The sequence below is a fragment of the Stegodyphus dumicola genome, chromosome 2 (genome assembly GCF_044657685.1).
Source record: "Stegodyphus dumicola isolate Sdum_Otavi_A_Nest chromosome 2, ASM4465768v1".
NCBI lineage: Eukaryota > Metazoa > Arthropoda > Arachnida > Araneae > Eresidae > Stegodyphus > Stegodyphus dumicola.
The window spans coordinates 10,785,919-10,808,630 of NC_140769.1; the positions used below are offsets into that span (position 1 = coordinate 10,785,919).

Genomic DNA, 22,712 nt, shown 5'->3' on the forward strand with positions numbered 1-22,712 from the left:
AAATAGACATAATAAACCAAAGATTCCGACCGCTACAGATTTGTTTACAAAATCCGAATGCAGAGAGGAAAATATGAACTGCGTCTTCTGTAATCAATTCCACAAGATTTATGACTGTAGTTTCGTTTCCGGCTTATCATTACAAGAAAAAAGGGACATTTTAAAAAGTAAATGTGCTTGCTATAAATGCCTAAAATTACACCATTTGGCTCAAAACTGCAGAACAAATATAACTTGTTCTATTTGTAAAAAACAACATGCAACTATTATGTGTAATAAACAAAATCGTTCTGTCGAGGTTTCGGAAATTAAAAAAGACGAACAGATAGAAAATAAAGTACTTTCAAATCAAGCAGGATGTTCAGAAGTATATTTGCAAACTTTAGTTGTTCGCATATATGGAAGAGGGAATAACCAATTTGTTCGAGCGATAATTGACACCGGAAGTCAAAACTCATACATAAGCAGGTATGCAGCAGAAAGATTACAATTAAGAAGCTTAGGTGAACAAAGTGTAACCCACGGACTTTTCGGTGGCATAGAAGTTTCGGAAAAACATAAACGTTATAGAATAAAATTGGGTAGCGTAGATAAACGGTATAATTGCGAAATCAATGTATTGGATGAAAGAAAAATATGTTCTTCAGTCCCTAAAATCAAAAATATACACTGGATTAGGGAACTTAGAAGAAGAGGACTTTACGTCAGTGATGTTTTTGAAAATTGCAGATTATTTCAGGAGAACCCCCAAGAGATTCATTTGTTGTTAGGGGCAGATGTTGCTGCAAATTTATTTACAGGTAAAATCGAAGTTCTTCGTTGGGGAAGATTAGTTGCTGTAAGTACAAGACTTGGGTGGACAGTCATGGGGAAAGCGAACACTGACAATTATGAAATAGAAAATTCCTTTTCCACGCTTTCGTTATCTTTACATATTTCTGATGCCACGCTGTCAGAACTGTGGAGGCTTGATGCTATCGGAATAACAGATCCAGTTACAAAAAAGGCTAGAGAGGAAAGGGATTTGCAAGCAAAATTGAAATTCGAAAATTCTGTATCTCTAAACGAAGAAGGGCGTTATGAAGTCGCACTTCCGTGGACGGAGAATCATGTACCACTCTCCACCCACAAGGATTTAGCGTTAAAACGTCTTCAATCTACCACCCAGAAACTTTTATCTCAAAATTTATTTTCTTCATACAATGCAGTTTTTAATGACTGGTGTAACTTAGGAGTGATCGAAGAAGTTAAAGAAAATATTGCGGTTGACTATGGACATTATTTACCGCATAGACCGGTGATCAAAGAAAATAGCTCAACACCAATTCGACCGGTGTTTGATGCGTCTGCGAGGAAACAATCGTCTCCTTCTCTAAATCAGTGTTTGGAGTGTGGACCAAATTTGATAGAACTAATTCCATCTCTTTTGTTGAAATTTCGGGAAGGCAAGTTTGCTGCTATAGCAGACATTGAAAAGGCTTTCTTACAGATCAGTGTAAGGCCTCAAGATAGAGACTGGCTTCGGTTTTTCTGGTGGAATGATGTGGAAGAGAGGAAAACGAAAATATTTCGTCATACTAGAGTAGTATTTGGGGTTAAGAGTAGTCCTTTCCTTTTGGCAGCTGTTATAGAATTCCATCTACAAAAGTACATGAAAAATTCTTCATATGATACGGAGATGATAGCTAAACTCTTGCGTAGCTTCTACGTAGATAACGTTGTTGCCAGTTTTGACAAAGAATCCGAGATGATCCAGTTCATCGAAAAATCTCGAGAAATAATGAATGAAGGAAAGTTTAATCTTCGAGGTTGGTTACATAACGGAGATAACTTGAAACAGGAAACTATTTCACCCGTATTGGGTCTGTTATGGAACTCTCAGAAAGATAAATTTAACTTTGAATCTGAATTGGCTAGAAGATTTTGAAATGGGAATAATAACGAAGAGAACAATTCTCGCTGTAACACACAAAATATTTGATCCTATTGGTATTGTGAGTCCTGTTCTCTTGTATCCTAAAGTATTGTTGCAGAACCTATGGAAAACAGGAATTTCTTGGGATACTGAAGTCGACGAGAGTACAAAACAAAATTTTGTGAATTGGTATAAAAGCCTTTTTCTCTTAAAAGAAATATCCCTCCTACGTTGGATACATTCCAGCAAGGACAATAGGAAGTTCTGCAGCATTCACACATTCTGTGATGCCAGTAGTAATGCGTATGCTGCTGCAGTTTTCTTGAGAACTGTGACGAATTCTGGAGTTGAAGTTCATCTGTAGGCATCGAAGTCTAGGGTAGCTCCCGTGAAATCTATTACGATCCCTCGTCTGGAATTGATAGCTGCCACGATAGATGCCAGACTATGCTCTTCTGTTTTAAATGGTTTACAATGGCAAAATGTGGAAACGCATTTTTGGACGGATTCTACAACAGTTTTGACGTGGAATCAAAGGGAAGAGAATGCCTGGGCTGTCTTTGTGGAAAACAGAGTCAGGGAGATTAGGAAACTGACGGATCCAAAAACGTGGAAACATATTGCTGGAACAAAAAATCCAGCTGACCTCCCATCAAGAGGTTGCACCGCTAAACAACTTTTAGCAGTTAGATGGTGGGAGGGCCCCGACTGGCTGAAGAAAAATCAGGAAGAATGGCCTAGACAAAGGGAAATACCGGACATGGAAATAGTGAATTCAGAAAAAAGGAAATCAGTCATTTCTGCACTAAATACACAAAGGGTAGAACATTTTTTTGAGAAATATTCATCTTACCATAAAATGTTAAGAATAACTGCTTGGATATGCAGATTTATCAACAACTGCAGAAGACCAGATTCTAAACAATCAGGAGAACTCACGGTCCCTGAAATAGAAACTGTAGAAAAGAAAATATGCAAGATAATACAAATAGAAGCATTTGGCAAAGAACTTAAAGTTAGCAACCTTTGTACCTTTTTTGACTCAGATGGCCTTATTCGGTGAAAGACCAAGATTACTAGAAGAGAGGAAGAAGAAAATTTTCTCTGTCCAATTGTATTGCCCTCAAATCATGACTTAGTTCATAGGTTAATTTTAGATTACCATTTGCGACTATCCCACGCTGGTGTGCAATTCGTACTAGCCAATATTCGACAGAAATTCTGGGTCCTGAGAGGAAGAAAAACAGTACGTAAAGTTCTTATGAAGTGTGTTCGCTGTAGAAGATATAGCGCAAAGAATATAGAGACTGTTCCAGCACCTCTTCCTGAAGATCGAGTTCGAGATGCTCTGGTGTTTGAAGTGACCGGAGTCGATGTAGCCGGTCCTCTTTATTTAAGAAAAGGAAAAAAGGCATGGATCTTGCTCTTTACTTGCGCGGTCTATCGCGCGATACATCTTGAGCTGATAGAAAGTTTATCAACAAATGCGTTCATCTTGGGATTAAGGAGATTTATTGCCAGAAGAGGTCGTCCAGGTATTATTTACAGCGACAATGGTACTAATTTCGTTGGAACTGAAAATCTGTTAAGATCGATAGATTGGAAAGAAATAGAATTTCATTCAACTAGTATGAGAATACAGTGGAAGTTTAATCCCCCAACTGCTTCATGGTGGGAGAGGTTGGTACAAACAGTGAAGAAGATGTTGAGAAATGTTCTCGGCAAGTCCTGTGTCTCTTACGAGGAAATGTTGACTATACTTTGTGATATCGAATCAGTAATCAACTCAAGACCCCTTACGTACCTTTCAGAAGATCCAAATGATCTTACAGCACTAACTCCTTCAGTGTTTCTACAAGATGTGCACGACGTCGGAGTGCCTGACTTAGACTACCTGGATAGATACCATTAATCTGACAAAAAGATACAAGTTCTTGCAGAACTTAAGAGAACATTTCCGCAAAAGATTTCGTGATGAATATTTAGCTATCCTAGTGCAAAAACCATCTAAACGATCTACTCGGACTATCAACAAAAATGACTTGGTGTTTGTCGGCAGCGACAACAAGAAGAGAATAGATTGGCCAATAGGTCGTGTTGTAGAACTATATCCTGGGAAAGACAACGAAGTACGTGTTGTCAAAGTGAAAACTGCAACGGGTGAACTCCTAAGACCTGTGAAACGTATTTATCCTCTCGAACTTGATAGACCTAACTTGTTTACTGACTTCACCATGAACAGAAAAAACTCTGCCGATAAGTGTGACAGTGATACGAACTATCAAACTAGAACTGTAAAACCTGTTACATATTTTTAAATTGCTATACTAATTTTTGTTTCTTTTCAGTATTTTAGAAATTTAATTGTCCTAATAGTAGTCAATTGGAACATGTTATCTGGATATGGTATGAATGTAATGCAGAAAATGTTTAGATGTGTAATCCTTCTTTGTAAGTATTAATTTTAGAGCATTAGTTACTTTTCATATTTGTGAAAGTTGTACTTGAATTTTTGTTTGATTATTGATAAATTTTGTTTTGATTTTCCCATCTTATCGAGGTAAAATCAAAAGGTGGGAGGATGTCACATTCTTGCCACTAGGTGGCGGGCATCTCTTCCTTTACTTTTGCTGTAATTAAGTTCCGAGAACCAGTGGAGATTGGAACCGCTCTGAGGAGCGTAAAGACTCAGAATTAAAATGTACTATCTTAAAATAATTATCACCTACCTTGTAAATAGTGTATATTAGCTTTTTATTTCAATAAATAATTAAAAGACAAGATGGCTTGTTAGCAGTAATAGAAACTCTTACTGAAAACGTGATTATTAGAAGCCTGGCGTCGTGAACACTGAAGATGCAGCAGGTAAGGAATTTTACATTAATTTTATTGTAAATAGAAGAACCTGATGCAACAAAAAAGGCTGAAAAAGATGGCTAAACGCCAAATTTTTAATGATTTTTTTTTCCATTTCGTGGTCTATCTGTCATATGAGAGTCAAATATTTTGACTTTTTTTATAATAATTGTATATTTTTATTAAACGCAAGACAGTGACTTAAAGAACCGCATAAAAATTATTTCGTTAATTTTTATAAAACTGATTTTTAAAATTTCAAAATACCAAATATGAGAATATTTGGGTCATTTAAAGCGCTAGAAGCAGGTATCTTATGACAAACATTTGCGAAACTAAGGGTAGCATAAAAATGTAATTGCCACAATCTATAAAATCGACAGCATCTAAGAAAAGATTAAACTATTTAACAATAGATTGTGGTGCACTAATTTTTTTAATGATAATTAAAAGATTACATCTTTCTGGGGAAAATTATTTGGCAATGCTGTCCTATACCAGATGAGCTTCAATATAGTGTTTCTCAGAGTGACATGACAGCTTTTTGGTATATATTACCTTACTATTTAGAATACTTTGTTTTATTATTAATTCTGATAATCTAAATATTATTTTAATGAAGGAAAATTTATGGAAACAAAGATTAAAATAATTGTATAAATTTAGCTAATAAATGTACTGCTTAAACGCAGCTCTTCATAAACAAATCCAAAATATCATAGGTTATAGTTTATGGGTGGCAGAGTAATTTTAGCATAGGAGCGGTGAATCATAAATGCGGCTATAACTGGAAGGAGAGATTTCCCACATTTTTTGATGAAATCAATCCCGAATTTAAAAATAAGGATTAACAGAGAGATATTCAAGTATATCTTCTGTTGGCATTTAATTTCAAAGAATAATTGTAGAGGCTCACACGTCTTAATGAATTTTGAATTTTAAAATTTAATATGTTCTTTCAAATGAAGGCTGAAAATCCTACATTTCTGCTTCGAATTTTAACTCCTCTTTCAGTTATATACAAATGTTTCAATTCTTCACTGTTGCTTCTTATTGTAGGAAACTTCTTGGCTAGACTGGATAATGGAAAAGGACGAGATGGACCCAAGGGAAAGAATGGTGGCAGGTTTTTTAATGGAAACTGGTTCGTATTCTTGTTACACATGAGAAAAACCACGAAAACTTACATACAGCCGGCCCTTCTCCAGGATTTGAACTTCAATCCGGCCGCTCTGATTTTTCAAGTGATTTTACCCCTTGGTCGTTGGGGGCTCTGTACAGATGTCACACATTCAGCTCTTTTTCTTCCAAATGTAGGATCTACGAACGCATCCCTCCCTTTAGACAATAGCTAAATGCTTTGCCATAATCTAATCCGATCTTTTAAGTTTCAGAATGTCAATTCTAAGTATACAAAAAATGTTGTGCCCTCGTTCTGCTGCGGAAGCATGGTTTACACTCATTAAAGTTTCTTGGTCCTCTCGCTTAAAGCCAAAAGATCACTCGAGAGCAGAGGACCGCTTTACCATTTTTCCCCTACCGTCAACCACTCGAGAGCAGAAAGTCCTCTCGAGTGGTTGATGGTAGGGGAAGAGGACTGGGAGACCTCTGGATAGTCTCCCGGGGACATGCAAGACATGCAAGAAAATAAAATCTTTAACGAAATTTCTTTCTGTAATGCAGTTTCATTGCAAGTTCTAATTGCTCTATGTATAAAAGCTATAAAAGTTTTTTAAACAATGACATCAAAACTATATTCTACAAAGCTGACAAATCAGCGAGTACTATTTAGCAAAAATGCTTCTACTTAATTCATTATGACACTTAGTTAGTACAGAGATTCAGTTAAATGTCTAGCAAAAATATTCTTGGGGATTTGTAACTAAAAATAAAATAGTAGGGGTTTTCGTCAGAAATATATTAAAACATTAACAGATTTTCAAAGAATATTAGTAATGCTATAGAAATCATATATATAAGAATGTATATACTGAATTCACTCACTCTTTGTCAATTCTGATTTAAAATGTGCCATAGTTAGCATTCCCACAGTTAATGTTTTAGTCACAGAGCTCCCATCTATTCAATTTTTAGTTATCATCAATATTACAGCCAAAAGATTTTATTTTTAGTGCATTTAAGCAAAACTGTGTAACTTTATAAGGTATTTCTCCCGCCTTCCTAGCGTGCCTTCGTGGTGTAGTGGTCAGCACGCTGGCCGGTATCCAGAGCCCCGTGGTTCGATTCCCGGCGAAAGCGGTTGCTAATTTTTCATCTCTCCGACTTTTCCAATTAAACTAATGTCTCTACAATGGCGCCCGAACTAAAAGAGTGTTGGATGAGGATTCACCACATCCAGGATTAGGCGATTGGGTCCCTTAAAAACCCCAGTCGCCCTTTAAAAGGGGGAGTATATAAGGTATTTCTCTCGCCTGCCTTCGAGGTGTAGTGGTCAGCACAGTGAGCCGGTATTTCAGAGGTCCGTGGTTCGATTCCCGGCGAAGGCGTTGCTAATTTTTCAATTTCTCCTGCTTTCAAAAATATATACCTCATGTCTTTACAACTTAAATGTTTTTAAATGGTTTCTTAAGGTTCAAAAAAAAAAAAAAAAAAACTTAATTCAAGCTATAGAAAAAAATATTTACAAACAAAAATATTTAATGCAAAATATAATAATTTTCTTTTACATTTACACATACAGAAAGTATTACACATGAATAAAATAATAATTAAAATAACTGCCAGTTTCAAAAGAAAACTCTCGTTCACACTACAAATGGAAATAAAAATGTCTCGATGATGCACATCAGTCTAAATGAAATATGTACCATCTTTTATGTCTGCCTAATATAAAAGTAAATTCCATTCACGACTAGATGTGTTGTTCTATATCGTCCGTTGGAACTGGTTCGTACACCAAGTCTGTGTTTCTGGAACACTTTATGGTAACACCTACTATGAGAAGGATACCAAATAATCCCACAACTAGGCCTACTCCGCCTGCCGCTAAAGGCATCAGGCCATATGGGGATTTCAGATTCGAAGACTCAGTAACATCGACAGAGACGTCTGCCGGTGTACTTGTGTTCGGGAACAAAACATCATTTTCTTGAATTTCAGGATACAGAACCGACATTCCACAAATACGATCTAAGGAGTAAAAAAAAGAAAAGAAAAAATGAATTAGAGCACTACTTTATGCTAAAATGCACCAAATTTCCAGAAACAGAATACCAATACATAGTTCCAACTGAAATTCAATTTTTAATTTCCCTGAACAAATGAAAAAATTCCACTAAGCACAATGAACTATTACGTTAAATAGAAGTAACTGAAAATGGTGCAAAATACAAAGAAATAACAATGAATGCTATAAAATTTTAACTTACTCATGAAGAAAATAAAAGAAATGTACGTAAGAAACGAGCATCTTAATCATTCTCAACCTTTTTCTTGTATTGACCTTTTTTAAAAGTATGGTTTTCTTCACCAATCCCTTACATTTTCTTTATAATATACATTACACAACAAGAATGATGCCAATAATTGCTTATATAACTAATGTTGGCAACCGCCGTGGATTTTCCTAGCGCATGCGCATGATAAGCAAGTTCTCTGCTGCGTAATACTTATATTTAGTTAATATGTAGTAAGCCAAAGTCAATGGTGAGTATTGCATGTAAGAGAGAAGTGCAAAGCGCTGTGTAATATCATGTTTCTACTCTGCTGTTCAACGTCTTCATAGTGTAAATAAATGTTTGTCATGTATATCGAAGACGTCATTTTATTCTTCAACTAACTTAAAGGTATTAATTAGATAATCATACAAAAGTTTTGAAAAAAAGGTTTACAATATTTATTTTTTTTTTTTTTGTATTATTATTATTTTTAATTTTACAAATACAAACAAACAAAATCACAGATTCTAATTTACAAAATTACGATTTTAATGAATGGGGTGGTTGCACTTAGTTTACTGACGGAATTTTTTAACATTTGGCATAAACCTATAACTTCTTCTAAAAGTATCTAGCCTGTTTCTTGTTTTCCATTCCAGTTTTGCTCGTATTTTTTTATCGCGTTTTACTTTTTTATGCTGCATTTATTGAAAACAAAAGTATTTAAAAACATTATTAATTTTTAAAATAGTACATTAAATAATTTTATTGTTTCCTCCTTATATTATTTTAATATGATTTCTTAATTATCCATTTTATTAATAATTTTTTGTACTCAATAATCTTGATTATGCCGATCATATTATATCGTTTGTATATGAAAACATGGAAAATACATTGCTTATTGTGATCAACAATTCAGTTACTATTACAAAAATATTATTGGATAATTTTTTTTAACTTAAAAGTAAAATCACCAAATATGGTCAGAACAGATTACACAAATTACCGCTTGGTCAAAAAAATGTCGCCAAAGTAAGGGCGATATTTTTCTGACAAATAGCTTGTTTTCGCTTTAGTCCATCATTTAAAATTAGTGCAAAAGCAACCTCAGTCATGCTTATCTATTTCTGAGAATGATTAGACACATAGGCCTCTTCTTCAGGAGTTTTTTTCTGCAGAATTTGTTTTCCTTGATCTTTAAAAACAATTGTTCTGAAAACGTCTACGCCAGCGGTTCTCAACCTTTTGAGAAATGCGTACCATCGAAACAAAAAATGAAAAACTTTAGCATCACCACTACATTTTACAAAGATTATTTTCCAGTTTCTCAATAGAAATATTTATATTTTAACAACCTATTGGCTGGTTGTATTAAATATGCATACATAAAAAATATTAGATTAAAAATTTGTTACCATTTTAATTATCAAAATTTAAGCTTTAATACTATAATTCTAAAATTTAGTGTGAAATTTGGGCCTGTTTAAGAAAGATCAATTTCTTTATGTCTGATCTTATTTCACTTAGTTTTAGCCGTAAATTAGGATCCACTTTTAATTTTGTTCTGTTATTTTTTTCCAAATATAACATGGGAGAAAACCCTTGCTCACACAAATAAGTTATGAAAAAAAGCTATCAAAATTTAATAGCTTTATTTGAAATGCCTTTAAATTCGTTTTTTCGGTTCAGCCAAAATTTAACAAGTGTGTTATTTTTGTTAATCTTGTTAGATGACAGGAAATTTCTATCACTTGTTTATTTTCTTCACGAGATACAATTTAAGGCCCATCTGAAGAAAATGAATTTCTAATCCAATTTTCCTTTTCATAATGCTCAGGAAAATGCATGTTGAAATTATTTATCAATGAAAAAAGATTTTTTTAATGTCAGATGCTAACTCTCCTTTTATTCTCAAATTATTTTCGATTAGAAAACTTTCTAAAAGTAGTAAAAAGATTAAAATATTATTATTAAATTCTTTGATTATTAGCTCAAGTTTTTTTTTCATTGCATTTATTTTATCTCTAATTGGTAAAGAAATTAGCCTTTTGTCCTTCTAATTCTAAATTTAAATCATTCAACTCTCCAAAAATATTAGCTAGATATGCTAAACGCGCCAACCATAATTCACTAAATAAACATTTTCGCTATTAAAAATTTTGAATCACAGAGAAAAATTTAAATTTCGTAGAACTGATCGAAGTTCAAATACACGATTTAAAATTCTGTCTAAAACCTTTCTTCTGAATGTAATAAAAGTGTTTCATGCTCACTGTCCATCTCTTGGCATAAAATAGTAAATATTCTTGAATTTTTAAGCTCGGCTTTTAATGAAATTAATAATTTTCACAGCTTGATTCAAAATTATTTTTAGATTTTCGGGGGGGATTGTTTTGGCTACTAAAGCTTTACGATGAATGCAACAGTGAGTAAATTTAGTTTCAGGTGCGACTTTGTTTTCTGAGAAATAACACCGGTATGTTTTCCTGTGAAAGTCCGACCTTCGTCATTGCACTTTTTCCGAGGAATGTCATTCTCAGACATGAAATTGTCAATTACTTTGAAAATTTCATTTGCAGTTGCTCTATCATGAAGAGATTCACAAAATAAATGCTCTTCGGTTACTCGTTTATCTTCTTCGAAACGTATGTAAACTAATAATTGAACAAAGTTCGTTATATCAGTACTTTCATCCAATTGCAATGCAAAATACTCAATGTGTTTTATTTTTTTAATAAGTGTGTCTTTTATGGAATTTGCCATTTCATGAATCCGTCGACTTACCTGTACCATTTAATAACGGAATATTAAGTTCATTAGCCGCTTTTTCGTTGAACAATGCTAAAACGATATTTTGAGCTGCTGGCAAAATAAGGTTTTTCCAATAGTGTGACCCTGCCTAGTCTTGGCAATTCGTAGGCATACCAGGTTCCAAAGCTTTTTCACCTGAAGTTACAAAACCATTCATTACTTGTTTACTAATTTTAAACTCTGATAATTTCCTTCTTGGAATATTCTTCAGACTTATCCTTTAAATTGCCATGCTTTTATTCAAAATGTCTTTTAAGAAACGATAGTTTCATACTTTGATTGAATAATAAATAGATCACCGCAACCAACACACTGAGGTTGAGGATCTATTTCATCTCTATTCCAAGTAAACACACACGACAGTAGATTGTGCTGGACCCATCACTTGGTAAATAATCACTTTTAAGCTTAGTCAATTTTAGCCATTTTTCTATTTTGAAAAATCTAGGTTTGTTTTATTATTTTTTTACAAATATTTAAATGCACGCTATATTAAGAGTTCTTCAAAAATAGATCTCTCAAATCGCATAGAAAAGTAAGGAATACAAAGCAACAAGACGACAAAATACCTGCCATTACGGACAGTAAATCGACGTAAAAAAATAATTCTTATTGAAAATAGAGAAATATCGGCTCAAATGGTGGCAACATAAAGTGTAGACATGCTAATAAATCGATCAACTCTAAAAGAATTAATGAGATACTATTATCTTTTTATAGGAACTTATTTTTATTTCCAATTTAAATATAACATCCATTTCTATTACTCCTTTTAAAAACATTTATGACATGTTTTGTTATGTCTATGGCTAAAAGAATATTTATGAAAAAAAGGGGGTTATTTTGGTAAAGTGCATGAGTGGCTATTGATCCTGAGCAAAGCTGACAAACGGATCACATAAATTTACGAGTGTTAGAGAAAAAACTTAAACTATATGTTAGGGTACTTAATTTTTTAATTTAACAGTTAAAAATACTTTGTTTCTTTGCTTATTTTTCTCTTGCGTACAACCAGAGGTATGTGTACCATCGGTTGAGAATCGCTGCTTTAAGCATTCTACTGCAGAACTTGGCTCTTCTGCTTCGGATTCAACAACCAGCTCTTTTGTTAGAGATAATGATGGTAATAATGAAAGTAATGCAAATGAAATCGCCCCAAAAGAAGTTGGCATGTTAATAAGTCCTGTGTTTAGAATTCGTGAATAATGGTAATCCTCATTAAAATATAGCCAGTTATCCCGAACAGCTCTATAGTTACAGCTAAAATGGATTGTCATGCGGAATCTGTTCATGACAAATTTACGGAAAAACATGTCGAATTCTTCATTCGAAAGTCTGACGAACTATTAAAAAGGTTCAAACCATAAAAACAATGAATGAAGGCAACTGAGGTTTCTTACTTGGTCAGCTATCAGATAGCTCAACGTGGTGAAACCTACTCAGTTGCGAAAAATCACACTAAGCGTCCCGCTATGGAAATATTAAGATGGAAAAAACAGCGAAAGAAATAGCTAAGAGTTTGCTTTCGAATGGCACGGCAGCTCAACATATCACAGATTTAACAGCCAGTATAAAGAATTAAATTATTTTTCGTTTAAAACCATACAAATTTCTCATACACATTGATGAATCTATGAACTTAGCTGGATTTGCAATATGAATTGTCATTATTAGGTATCAGTACGAAAATTCATTAGTGGAGTATCTTCTGTTATGCAAATATCTACCACCATGTTCTTTTCTTGAACAGAATAGAATACCATGGAACACCTGCACAGATATCTGTGCTGATGGAGCAAAGGTCATGAGTGGCACATAAATGGGGTTGTATAGCTCATTAAAAATATTGCCCAAAACTCTTTCTAGCAGACACTTCATAATCCTTAAGCCAGATACTTGCTGCAAAAAATTATCTCCCAGTTGTAAGATTGATCTTGATGAGGTCGTCAAAGATATTAACTTTATAAAATCTCGGAAGGCAAATAATTGAGGCCCGCCAGCGCCGAGCGGCAAAAGCCGCTGAATACTGGTAGTTCGATTCGGAGATGGAGTCCCGGCAAACGAGCTGGCTGCATGGCCGTTTTTTCCCATTTGTAATACAAACCAATTTCCATTAAAAACAAAGGCCTCTACAGGGCATCCCTCCTTTTCCGTGTAATGCTTAAAAAAAGGATACAGGCTCTCTTTTCTTTTTTTTTTCGGGGGGGGGGGAGGGGCATTGGACACAATTTCAAATTGAAAACTTTTTGCTTAAAACTGCTTATTTAAGCACTAGTTTTGCAAAGATCAAAGAATTTAATTTTACCCTTCAGGGTAAACAAGTAAATCTATTTACAGCTAACAAAGAAATTCTTGGTTTCAAGAAAAAAGATACATTTTGGACAATTCGTGTGCGATGAAATAATTTTGATTACTTCCCAAAAATAAAAGACTTTTCAGAAGAAGAGGTGGCTGAAACAAGGAAGATATTTATTGAACAAATTTTATTCAACATATAAAGGTTTGAATAAAGCTTTTAATATTTCCCAAATGAACAGCAGGTTAAATATCAAAATGAATTTAAAAAAAACCTATTATTATCAATGCAGAATCTCTGCCCCTGTCAGTAGAAGAATACAAAACTTTATTGAAATGACATCTGATTCATCATTGGAAGAAAAATCTAAATTAATGCCCCTGTCAGTAGAAGAATACGAAACTTTATTGAAATGACATCTGATTCATCATTGGAAGAAAAATCTAAATTAATGCCATTAATGGAATGCTGATGCAGTTTAAAAGATGTCTATGCTCAATTGTCAAAGAAGGCCGCGTTGGCAGTTTTATAGCATTTGCAACAACATGTATGTGCGAAACAGTGTTTGTTCTCAGCTTAATGCAGTAACAGAAAGTACAGATTTGATGCCGCACAGTTGCATCTGCTGTACAGACAACAGATTTGATGCCGCACCTGACATTAGAATTCAACTTTCATCCATAAAGCCCAATATTATATCTGCGATAATAAATAGCAATACCATTTATCTCACTAAAATTTAAGTTTAAAAATCATGTTTGAATACATTTTTTAGTTATTTTTCATGATTTCTTAGTTAATTTTGAAATTACTTTTCGAAGAAAATAAATATTATTTGAAATAATTTTCATTTTTGTCATTAATATCCTGTTTACAGAATGTTGCATAAAAACTATATTACCAAAAAGATTTAAGAAATAATGCCCCAGATAATTGTTCTAATCTGTTTTATTGTCCGCATTCTGCTGACCTTATCGTATCTGTTAATATTCACACTGTTTTTGATGGTAGAATCCTATTCATAACTTTGAAAATAAACCACACTTTCTGCTCTGTAAAAATTTTGGTCCCCATTTTTTCTAAAATACAAAGAAAAATACAGCAAAACCAGTTAATTTATATCCTTTTCATAACAACAAAAAGGATTTATCAAGAATCAATCGAAGTTACATCAAACGAAAGCGCAGATATTATGAGTTTGCTGTCACATCATACTTAAGAATAACTAGCGCTAAATCGCGCTTTTTGGAGACAGTTTCCCGGTCGGCGGGATAATATGCAAGTACCCTTTTTGTTTTCCCTCATATTAATTATGACAAAACATTACTTATAAGCGATAAAGCTAGCCAAACAAATAAGAAAGTCGCCGGCTTTTCGTGAAGAAGATAAGCATAAAATGCCGTAATATTTTACAATTATAAGCCATCGTTCTTTTTCTTCTTAAAAGGCCACCGAATTACGTCGAGGTGGTTGCGCTTTAAAACCTAAAAACCAAGCAGAGATTTCAGTAACTCTTTATTCGGTTTCTAAGACTTACGTTTTATAATCTGTTATTTAAACATGAGCTTTTTATTATTTCAGAGGGTTGATATGCACCTTATTTTTTTTCAAAACTTTTTAGAGAAAGTTTCAGATTTTCTAGATTATTCTAATAAAGTTTATATTTTCCCCGAGTTTCCTAAATTTTTCAGGCGAGTAGGAACCCTGTAATAAATTCTGAATATTTTACTAACAACTTAAATTAGTACTTGTTGTCCAGCACCGACTGCCTCTAAATTGCGTGAAGTTGACAGACCCGTTATTGTTAATCTCCTGAACAGCTGAATAAATAATGTGCACAATCCCAGTTTTAGGCGATGGCACTAGGATGAATGACCACTGATGAGTTTTATGCTTCACTTACGTAGGCCCAAAAAACATGCAGTTAATATTCAGCAAAAATGTACCTGCTTGCTGTATTCAGCAAGTAACTTCATATCAGGAAGAATGTGCGTACATTAATTCTTACAACTCAATACATATTCAAACATTCCATAAACTTTCATTTCAAAAAGTGCTATACAGCACGTTCCAGATTAACAGAAAGAAATGAAAACTGCAGTAGATACTTAATATATACATCTTCGAATTTATTTAAAAAATGAATCGAAACTATTAAAGCTTAAAATAATTTGCAGTTCTTTTCAATCAGTTGCATATCATCTTTTAAAACCCAATGTCAGCACTAGTCGGCATAAGCGGATGGATATTCCACCTAATATTTCGGATTCGATTCTCGATAGCACGTTTGCGACTGTAGTGCCTTTCTAAAAGGCAGAAACTCAAAATCCGTCTATGTGAATATTCAAACGAAAGGATGATGTTAAGCAGAGATGACTCTCAGATGGACAAATTATTTTCCCAAGTAAGAAAAGTATTTAAATTGTTTATAAAGTTTGTCATAACGTATTTTTTGTTTGCTTTTTGTCTAAGAGATTACAGACAATACGTGCCAAAGAATTTGTTCGACAAAGACAGCTTGATACTTTCACACAGAAAACCACTTTTGCCAATTAACTCATTAGGACTCAAGCTTTTTTTTTTTTTTTTTTTTTTTTATCTAACTTACATGACATAAGAAATATACCTGATCGAAAGTGGCACGCTTTAAAAACTTTTTATTTACAATACTTACTGCGAAAGCAAGATCTTCCCACGTTTTTCTCAGGTCAGAACTTCAGGAAAAATTTCCACTTAAAAGACACTTGAGAATTTTGAGGATAAATGCACAGCATTATCGATTTAATTGATTTCCCGCAGAAAGAAAAGCACCCTTCATACAGTCCGTTCAATCGAGTTTTTATACTGTATTATAAATTAAACATAATTATGTAAAACTTTGCAAAAGGATAAAACCTCACGGACGGAGAAAACCTCAGGCTACCAGGCAGTCAAGTTTATCAGTATCCGAACTCGGAATGAACTGCTAGTGTTCAAAGATGATTAGAGAAAATATTGGATGATATATGTACTGTACATAATTGTTTTTCTGTAACTAAGATCAAAAGCAATTTTTCTACAAACGTCTCTGATTTTTGTTTGCTCCTCAATTTCACCCCTTTCGCAAAGTTAGCCGATTTAACAGTCTTTTATTTTCCACTATCGTTGACACTAAGAATATTCTTTGTTCAGCACTTCTCATTAACTTTATTATAACTCTTTATTAATGACTTTATAAAAAAACTATGCTAAAAATACAAAATTTCTCGAAAATTCAGATTTATAGTGCGGGTTATTTACTGTAGCATACTGACATTCATGGGCAGTCGTAGCATTGTCTCGGAAAGGCTGAACACGTGTAGTGCGCTCAGTTGTGACTTGTCGAACTCGAGTCGTATTCCAAATGTCATAATACCAAACAAAAATTTTCGATCCACACAAGACTTATGTCAAGTTGAATGCATTTCAAAGAGCATATACACCGAGGTACCATTGTACGAGGGCTATCCAGAAAGTAGATTACGTTTTGGAATAAAAAAATAAACAAAGTATAGGAAACAAATTTTATTATATACAGATGAAAGCCACACTCAAATACTACTTTTCTACATAGTCACCATACAAATTAAGGCATTTATCGTAGCGATGTACGAGCTTGGAAATTCCTTCGTCGAAAAATTCGGCCGCCTGCGCCTTCAACCACTTCGTTACCTCTTCTTGCAGCTGTGCGTCGTCATCAAAACGCTGCATAGCCAGCCACTTCTTCATTGCTGGGAATAGGTGGAAGTCGCTCGGTGCCAGGTCGGGACTGTACGGCGGATGAGGAAACAACTCCCACTTAAAAGATTCAAGAACTTTACGAGTGACATTTGCCGTGTGGGGCCGGGCGTTGTCGTGAATCAACAAGATCTTAGAGCTCAACATTCCTCTGCGCTTGTTTTGAATTGCTCTTCTGAGTTTTTGGAGAGTTTGGCAATACCTTTGAGAGTTTATTGTAGTGCCTCTTTCCAGGAAGTCCACCAAAATTACACCTTTTCTGTCCCAAAAAACAGTCGCCATCATCTTCCTTGCCGACATTGTTTGCATGCATTTCTTGGGTTTTTCGGGAGAACTTGTGTGCCCCCACTGCATTGATTGCAATTTCGTTTCACAGTTCACATGTTTCACCCATGTTTCGTCACCAGTAACGATGCGATCGAGTAAAGAGTCACCATCCTTATGGTAAGCGTCCAAAAAGTTCAACGCTGCAGCCATTCGCTGATTTTTGTGGTCCTCTGTCAAGATTTTTGGAATCCATCTTGCACAAAACTTGTGGTAACCAAGCTTTTCGCTGATGATTTCGTGCAACAAACTTCGCGAAATTTGTGGAAAACTCAAAGAAAGTTCCGTTATTGTGAAATTTCGATTTTCACGGACTTTAGCATCGACTTTTTCGAGAAGTTCGGCGGTCACTATGCTGGGTCTCCCACTTCGATCTTCGTCGTGAACATTGGTTCGGCCATTTTGAAATCTTATGACCCACTGACGCACTCCACCTTCAGTGATAATGTTGTCCCCATACACTTCACGAAGCTGCCGATAGATTTCTATCGGTTTACAGTTTTTTGCAGTCAGAAACCTTATTACTGAGCGCACCTCGCAGCTCGCGGGATTTTCAATTAACGCAGACATTTCAAACCGTCACAGTATCTGAACGGAGCACAGCCAACACCTCCTTATAGAAGGAAGCCGGGACACTGGATTGTGACGTCACGCGTAGTCGTCTATGTCGAAACCTCGAGAGAGCAACGAAACAAAACAGGCTGCGCGCTAGTGCCGTACTTAACGTTGATTTCACTATTTGATATAGATACTTGGGTGGGATTTTATTCAGAGATTCAATTATATATAATGAATAATTTAATTACTTCAAAATTTAACACAATAAAATTTGACATAAATTTAAGAATTTTTTGTTTCTTATTTCTTGACTTTAATGAATTATACTTCCTTGTACGTTTCACAGCAGCATTTAAAAAGTTAAAAATCAGCCATACTAACTCAAAAAAGGAATTTCTGACTTTTCCCTCATAATTTAATATTGCTTTATATTTTTCTAATATTTATGAAAAAAACCCAAATTATCTGCATACAAACTATTACTTATCATTTCATTTTTCTTCCAATCAGTAATTTGTCTTTAAAAGAAAATGGTATAAAAATGCACTAAATTTTGTCTATAATATGCTATGTGTCTTGCAAGTTTCAAATAAATTAGTATATCAGAGGTTTGCTTAGCAAATAATTCAATGTGCAATTTAAAATTATTGCTTAAATCTGTAGAACCAATAATATTAGTTGTATATGTACTTAACTGTATTGTGTTAGTTATATAGCTGAACTTGAAAATAAAGATTCACAAGTGAAAAATAAAAAAATTTTATTTACAATTTTATGCAAGCAGTCAGCATAACAACACAACACCTAAGTTATAACATACAAATAAGTTAAAACCAGCTGATCTCTTTTTATCAATAAATTATTCAAACTTTCTTGTAAAAATTGAAGCAGAAATCTCATTAAGCATATTGCCATACTAAGAAATCTCATCAATTCTTATTTATTAACAGGTGTGAAAATTTCAAAACTGCTTCTATATTAATTGGGTCTCATCAGAAACAATAAGATGAGACTATGTGACCTTAATATTTAAATTTTGATACTGCAAGTTCAAGTTTCTATTCGTTAAATTTCAACCCATTTTGTCTGGCAATTACAAACACCATTATTAACTTTTTACAACAGCCAATTAATAGTTTCAAAATGTATTACGATACTGCCATAATATGGATAAATATCGAGCAAACACTTGAGAAGACCGTCCATTACCATTTAAAACACTTCAGGTGCACAAATGATATTAAATTTTATACGATGGCTATTATTATTTATGAAGCATATAAAGATACATTCAACAGCAAATGGATGTCAGCATCACCAGTATATGTAAAAACATTTATTGATGTTGTGTAATAAAGGAAGTGATTATCAGTTAATGTTTCAAATACAGAAAATAATAAAAATGTTTTACCTATGCACCAGTATCCAATTTGAAAGTATCTGGTCACTACATGCAACACAATTTTGTTGTAATTTTTCCAAGCTAAAATCGTGATCTTCTAAGTTACTCGCTATCAGGCTTGTTTAATTTAAGCAAAGAATATATCAAAATGATTTGTCCAGAAAGCCACCAGTCTTAATTATGGGACACCGGTAATTTCAAAATGCACATGAAAATCACAGGTTTGTGAAATGAGTGCTCCTAATCAGAGACACCCTTTATTCAGCCAATTCCCAGAATAATAGTAGGAGTTATTACAAACCTGTTATTTTGTCGCCATGCTGAAACACAACTGTTATCTTGATAAAGTAATTTATCATATGGTAACATGAAAATTATACTCAAATGATATAAGTAATGGCCACTTAAAGACACAACATAGACCCTTTTTTACACAACAACAAATTAAAGACAAGGAAATGAATTTTTCAATATTTTAAGTGTAAAACAGTCAGTACATGCCCATATAAAAAATATAAATTATAATGACCCATTCTCAGTATAAAAGCAGCAGTTACCATAAACTTGTCATCTTGTAAGCATGCTGAAACACAACTTTTATCATGAGAAAGCATTTTACAGTATGTTAACACCAAATGATAACCACTTACTAAACATTAAGTGGTAGCCATTTAAATACAACCCAGATACCATTTTATGCAGCAAACACTCAACAGCACGAAAATGAATTTTTCAATATTATCATCTTTCAAGTGCTCTGAATATAAAACAGTCAGTGCATGTCCATATGAACAAAATTTTAATGACCCATTCCCAGTATAATAGCAGCAGCTATTATAAACATACAATTTTCTAATCATGCTAGAAACATATAACTGTTACCTCGATAAAACATTTTACCATATGTTAACACAAAAATTATATCAAAATGATAAGAGTAGTGGCCACTTAAAACATAACCCAGACACATTTTTATGCGATGACAAATTAAAGGCAAGGAAATTCCTTCTTCAATATTTCAAGTCATAGAGTGGATATATATATAAATATATTTATATACGTTTGGTGTGGCCGATTGCAACCAAAATACGAGGTGCACATATACATGTTATAGCAGTCCTATATACAAAATTTCAACGTTCTGAGGCTACTCGTTTTTGAGTTATGTGAGATATGTACGTACGCACGAACGTACGTACATACGTTCGTACAGAAGCCACGAAAAATTCTCTTCAGAATTAATTTTAGTTTAAGTTTTTTTAAGCAGTTTTATAATTTTTTTGAAGGAAAAGAGTATTTTATTCTGTCCTTACGTACAGATATGGTGCAAAAACATCGTTAAATTGCATTCGATAGCGGTCAAAATGGATATTTTCGGTGAAATATGCTTCCTGAAACTTTTCGCGATTACAATACTTCCTTTTTACTTCGTACAAGGAAGTAAAAAGGACATGCCTTCTTCAATATTTCAAGTCATCTAAATATAAAACAGTCAGTATATGTTCATATCAACAAAATTATAATGACCCATTACCAGTATAACAGTGGCAGTTATTATATACATATCATTCGGTAAGCATGCTGAAACATCACTTTTATCAGGAGAAAGCATTTTACCATATGTCAACACCAAACTTATACCCAAATGATAAAAGTAGTGGCCGCACTAAAACACAAACCGAGACACCTTTTTACGCAATGACAATTTAAAGGCAAGGAAATGCCTTCTTCAATATTTCAAGTCATCTGAATGTTAAACAGTCAGTATCTGTCCATATCAACAAAAGTATAATGACCCATTACCAGTATAACAGTGGCAGTTATTATATACATATCATTTTGTACCCATGCTGAAACATATCACTTTTATCAGGAGAAAGCATTTTACCATATGTTAACACCAAAATTATATCCAAATGATAAAAGTAGTGGCCGCACTAAAACACAAACCGAGACACTTTTTTACGCGATGAGAAATTAAAAAAAGGACATGCCTTCTTCAATATTTCAAGTCATCTGAATGTAAAACAGTCAATATCTGTCCATATCAACAAAAGTATAATGACCCATTACCAGTATAACAGTGGCAGTTATTATATACATAACATTTTGTAAGCATTTTGAAACATATAACTGTTACTTTGATAAAGTATTTTATCATGTTAACACCAAAACTATACCCAAATGATAAAAGTAGTGGCCACATAAAAACATAACGCAGACACTTTTTTACACAACAAATTAAGGGCAAGGAAATGAATTTTTCAATATTTCAAGTCAATTATAATGATAAAGAATCTTACCATATGTTAACACTAATTTGATATCCACATTAATAATAAGGACCACTTAAAATACAACCCAGACACTTATTTACATAGATGCATAGAAATGAATTTTTCGTTACTATTACTTTTCAAGTGATCTCAAGGTTAAACAGACAGCATACATGAGTAGAAAAAAAATAATAAGGAATTCACAATAATGTGTAACAGTAACTGTTAGATGCGAAAATATTTTTTCAACAGCTAGTATGTGTTAATGCAAAATGTGTTTCCTTAGTTAGTCCACCACTAGAACAGCCTAAAAGTTTCCACTGATCTAACCACTCAAGTAACTTATTTAAATAAATATATCTAACATCATCATTTTGCACAGTTAACGGCTTTTGATACTCATTCATCTTATGGTGTCCTTTAAAGATACTTTTGACATTGACTATTGACCACCATGTAGATATAATTTTAATAAATTCAGCTGTTGTTTCATAATTTAAAATACTATTTTCTTTACCAATAACCATTATTGCCTCTGCAAGACGACTGTCAAATATTTGTAATGCTAGCTTGACATTTTGTCTTTCCAAATTGGTTGGATACAGAGCTTTCAGAGTCAAACCATAACTATGTTTTACAATTCTGCCTGCCTCTAATGAATGGAGACTTTTTATGCATGCAAATGCCGCTGTTTCGACCTTGGAAAAATTTTCAAAATTTGGATAAAATAAACATTGCCCAGAAGTTTTTTGATTTATCCAGTTGTTCCTGACACACTTCAAGATGTGCACTGAGTCAATAACAAAAAATAGTGGCCGAGATAAGTCTGCAGGGTTTTTATACACAATACTAATTTTTGGAGGCATACAAAATAATGACATGGCTTTTTTATTTATTGAATTATTGTCAGAGACAACTGCCACAATTCTATAACCTATATTTTCTAAACCAATTATAATTTTCTTAAGATATTGATACAGATCCTCAGCATTTAATGATTTAACTGGTAATATATGTGCCACATCCTTGAAAGGTGATAATAAGCTATGTATCATAAAAACATAAGCACTTGTAGCAGCTTTTTCACAGTTGTAGGCCATGCCACACAAATTTCCTC

General features: G+C 33.6%; 1 protein-coding gene across 2 annotated transcripts in view; it reads right to left on the bottom strand.

Annotated features, from left to right (window-relative positions):
• Positions 1–7,411: 7,411 nt before the first annotated feature.
• Positions 7,412–22,712, bottom strand: part of LOC146998357 (uncharacterized) — a 29,479-nt gene continuing 14,178 nt past the window's right edge. For both annotated transcript variants that reach the window (XM_085810291.1, XM_085810290.1), the window contains exon 2: positions 7,412–7,921. In XM_085810291.1, the coding sequence (XP_085666417.1) occupies positions 7,644–7,921 (278 nt within the window). In that variant the 3' untranslated portion in view covers positions 7,412–7,643. The remainder of the gene's footprint in view (positions 7,922–22,712) is intronic.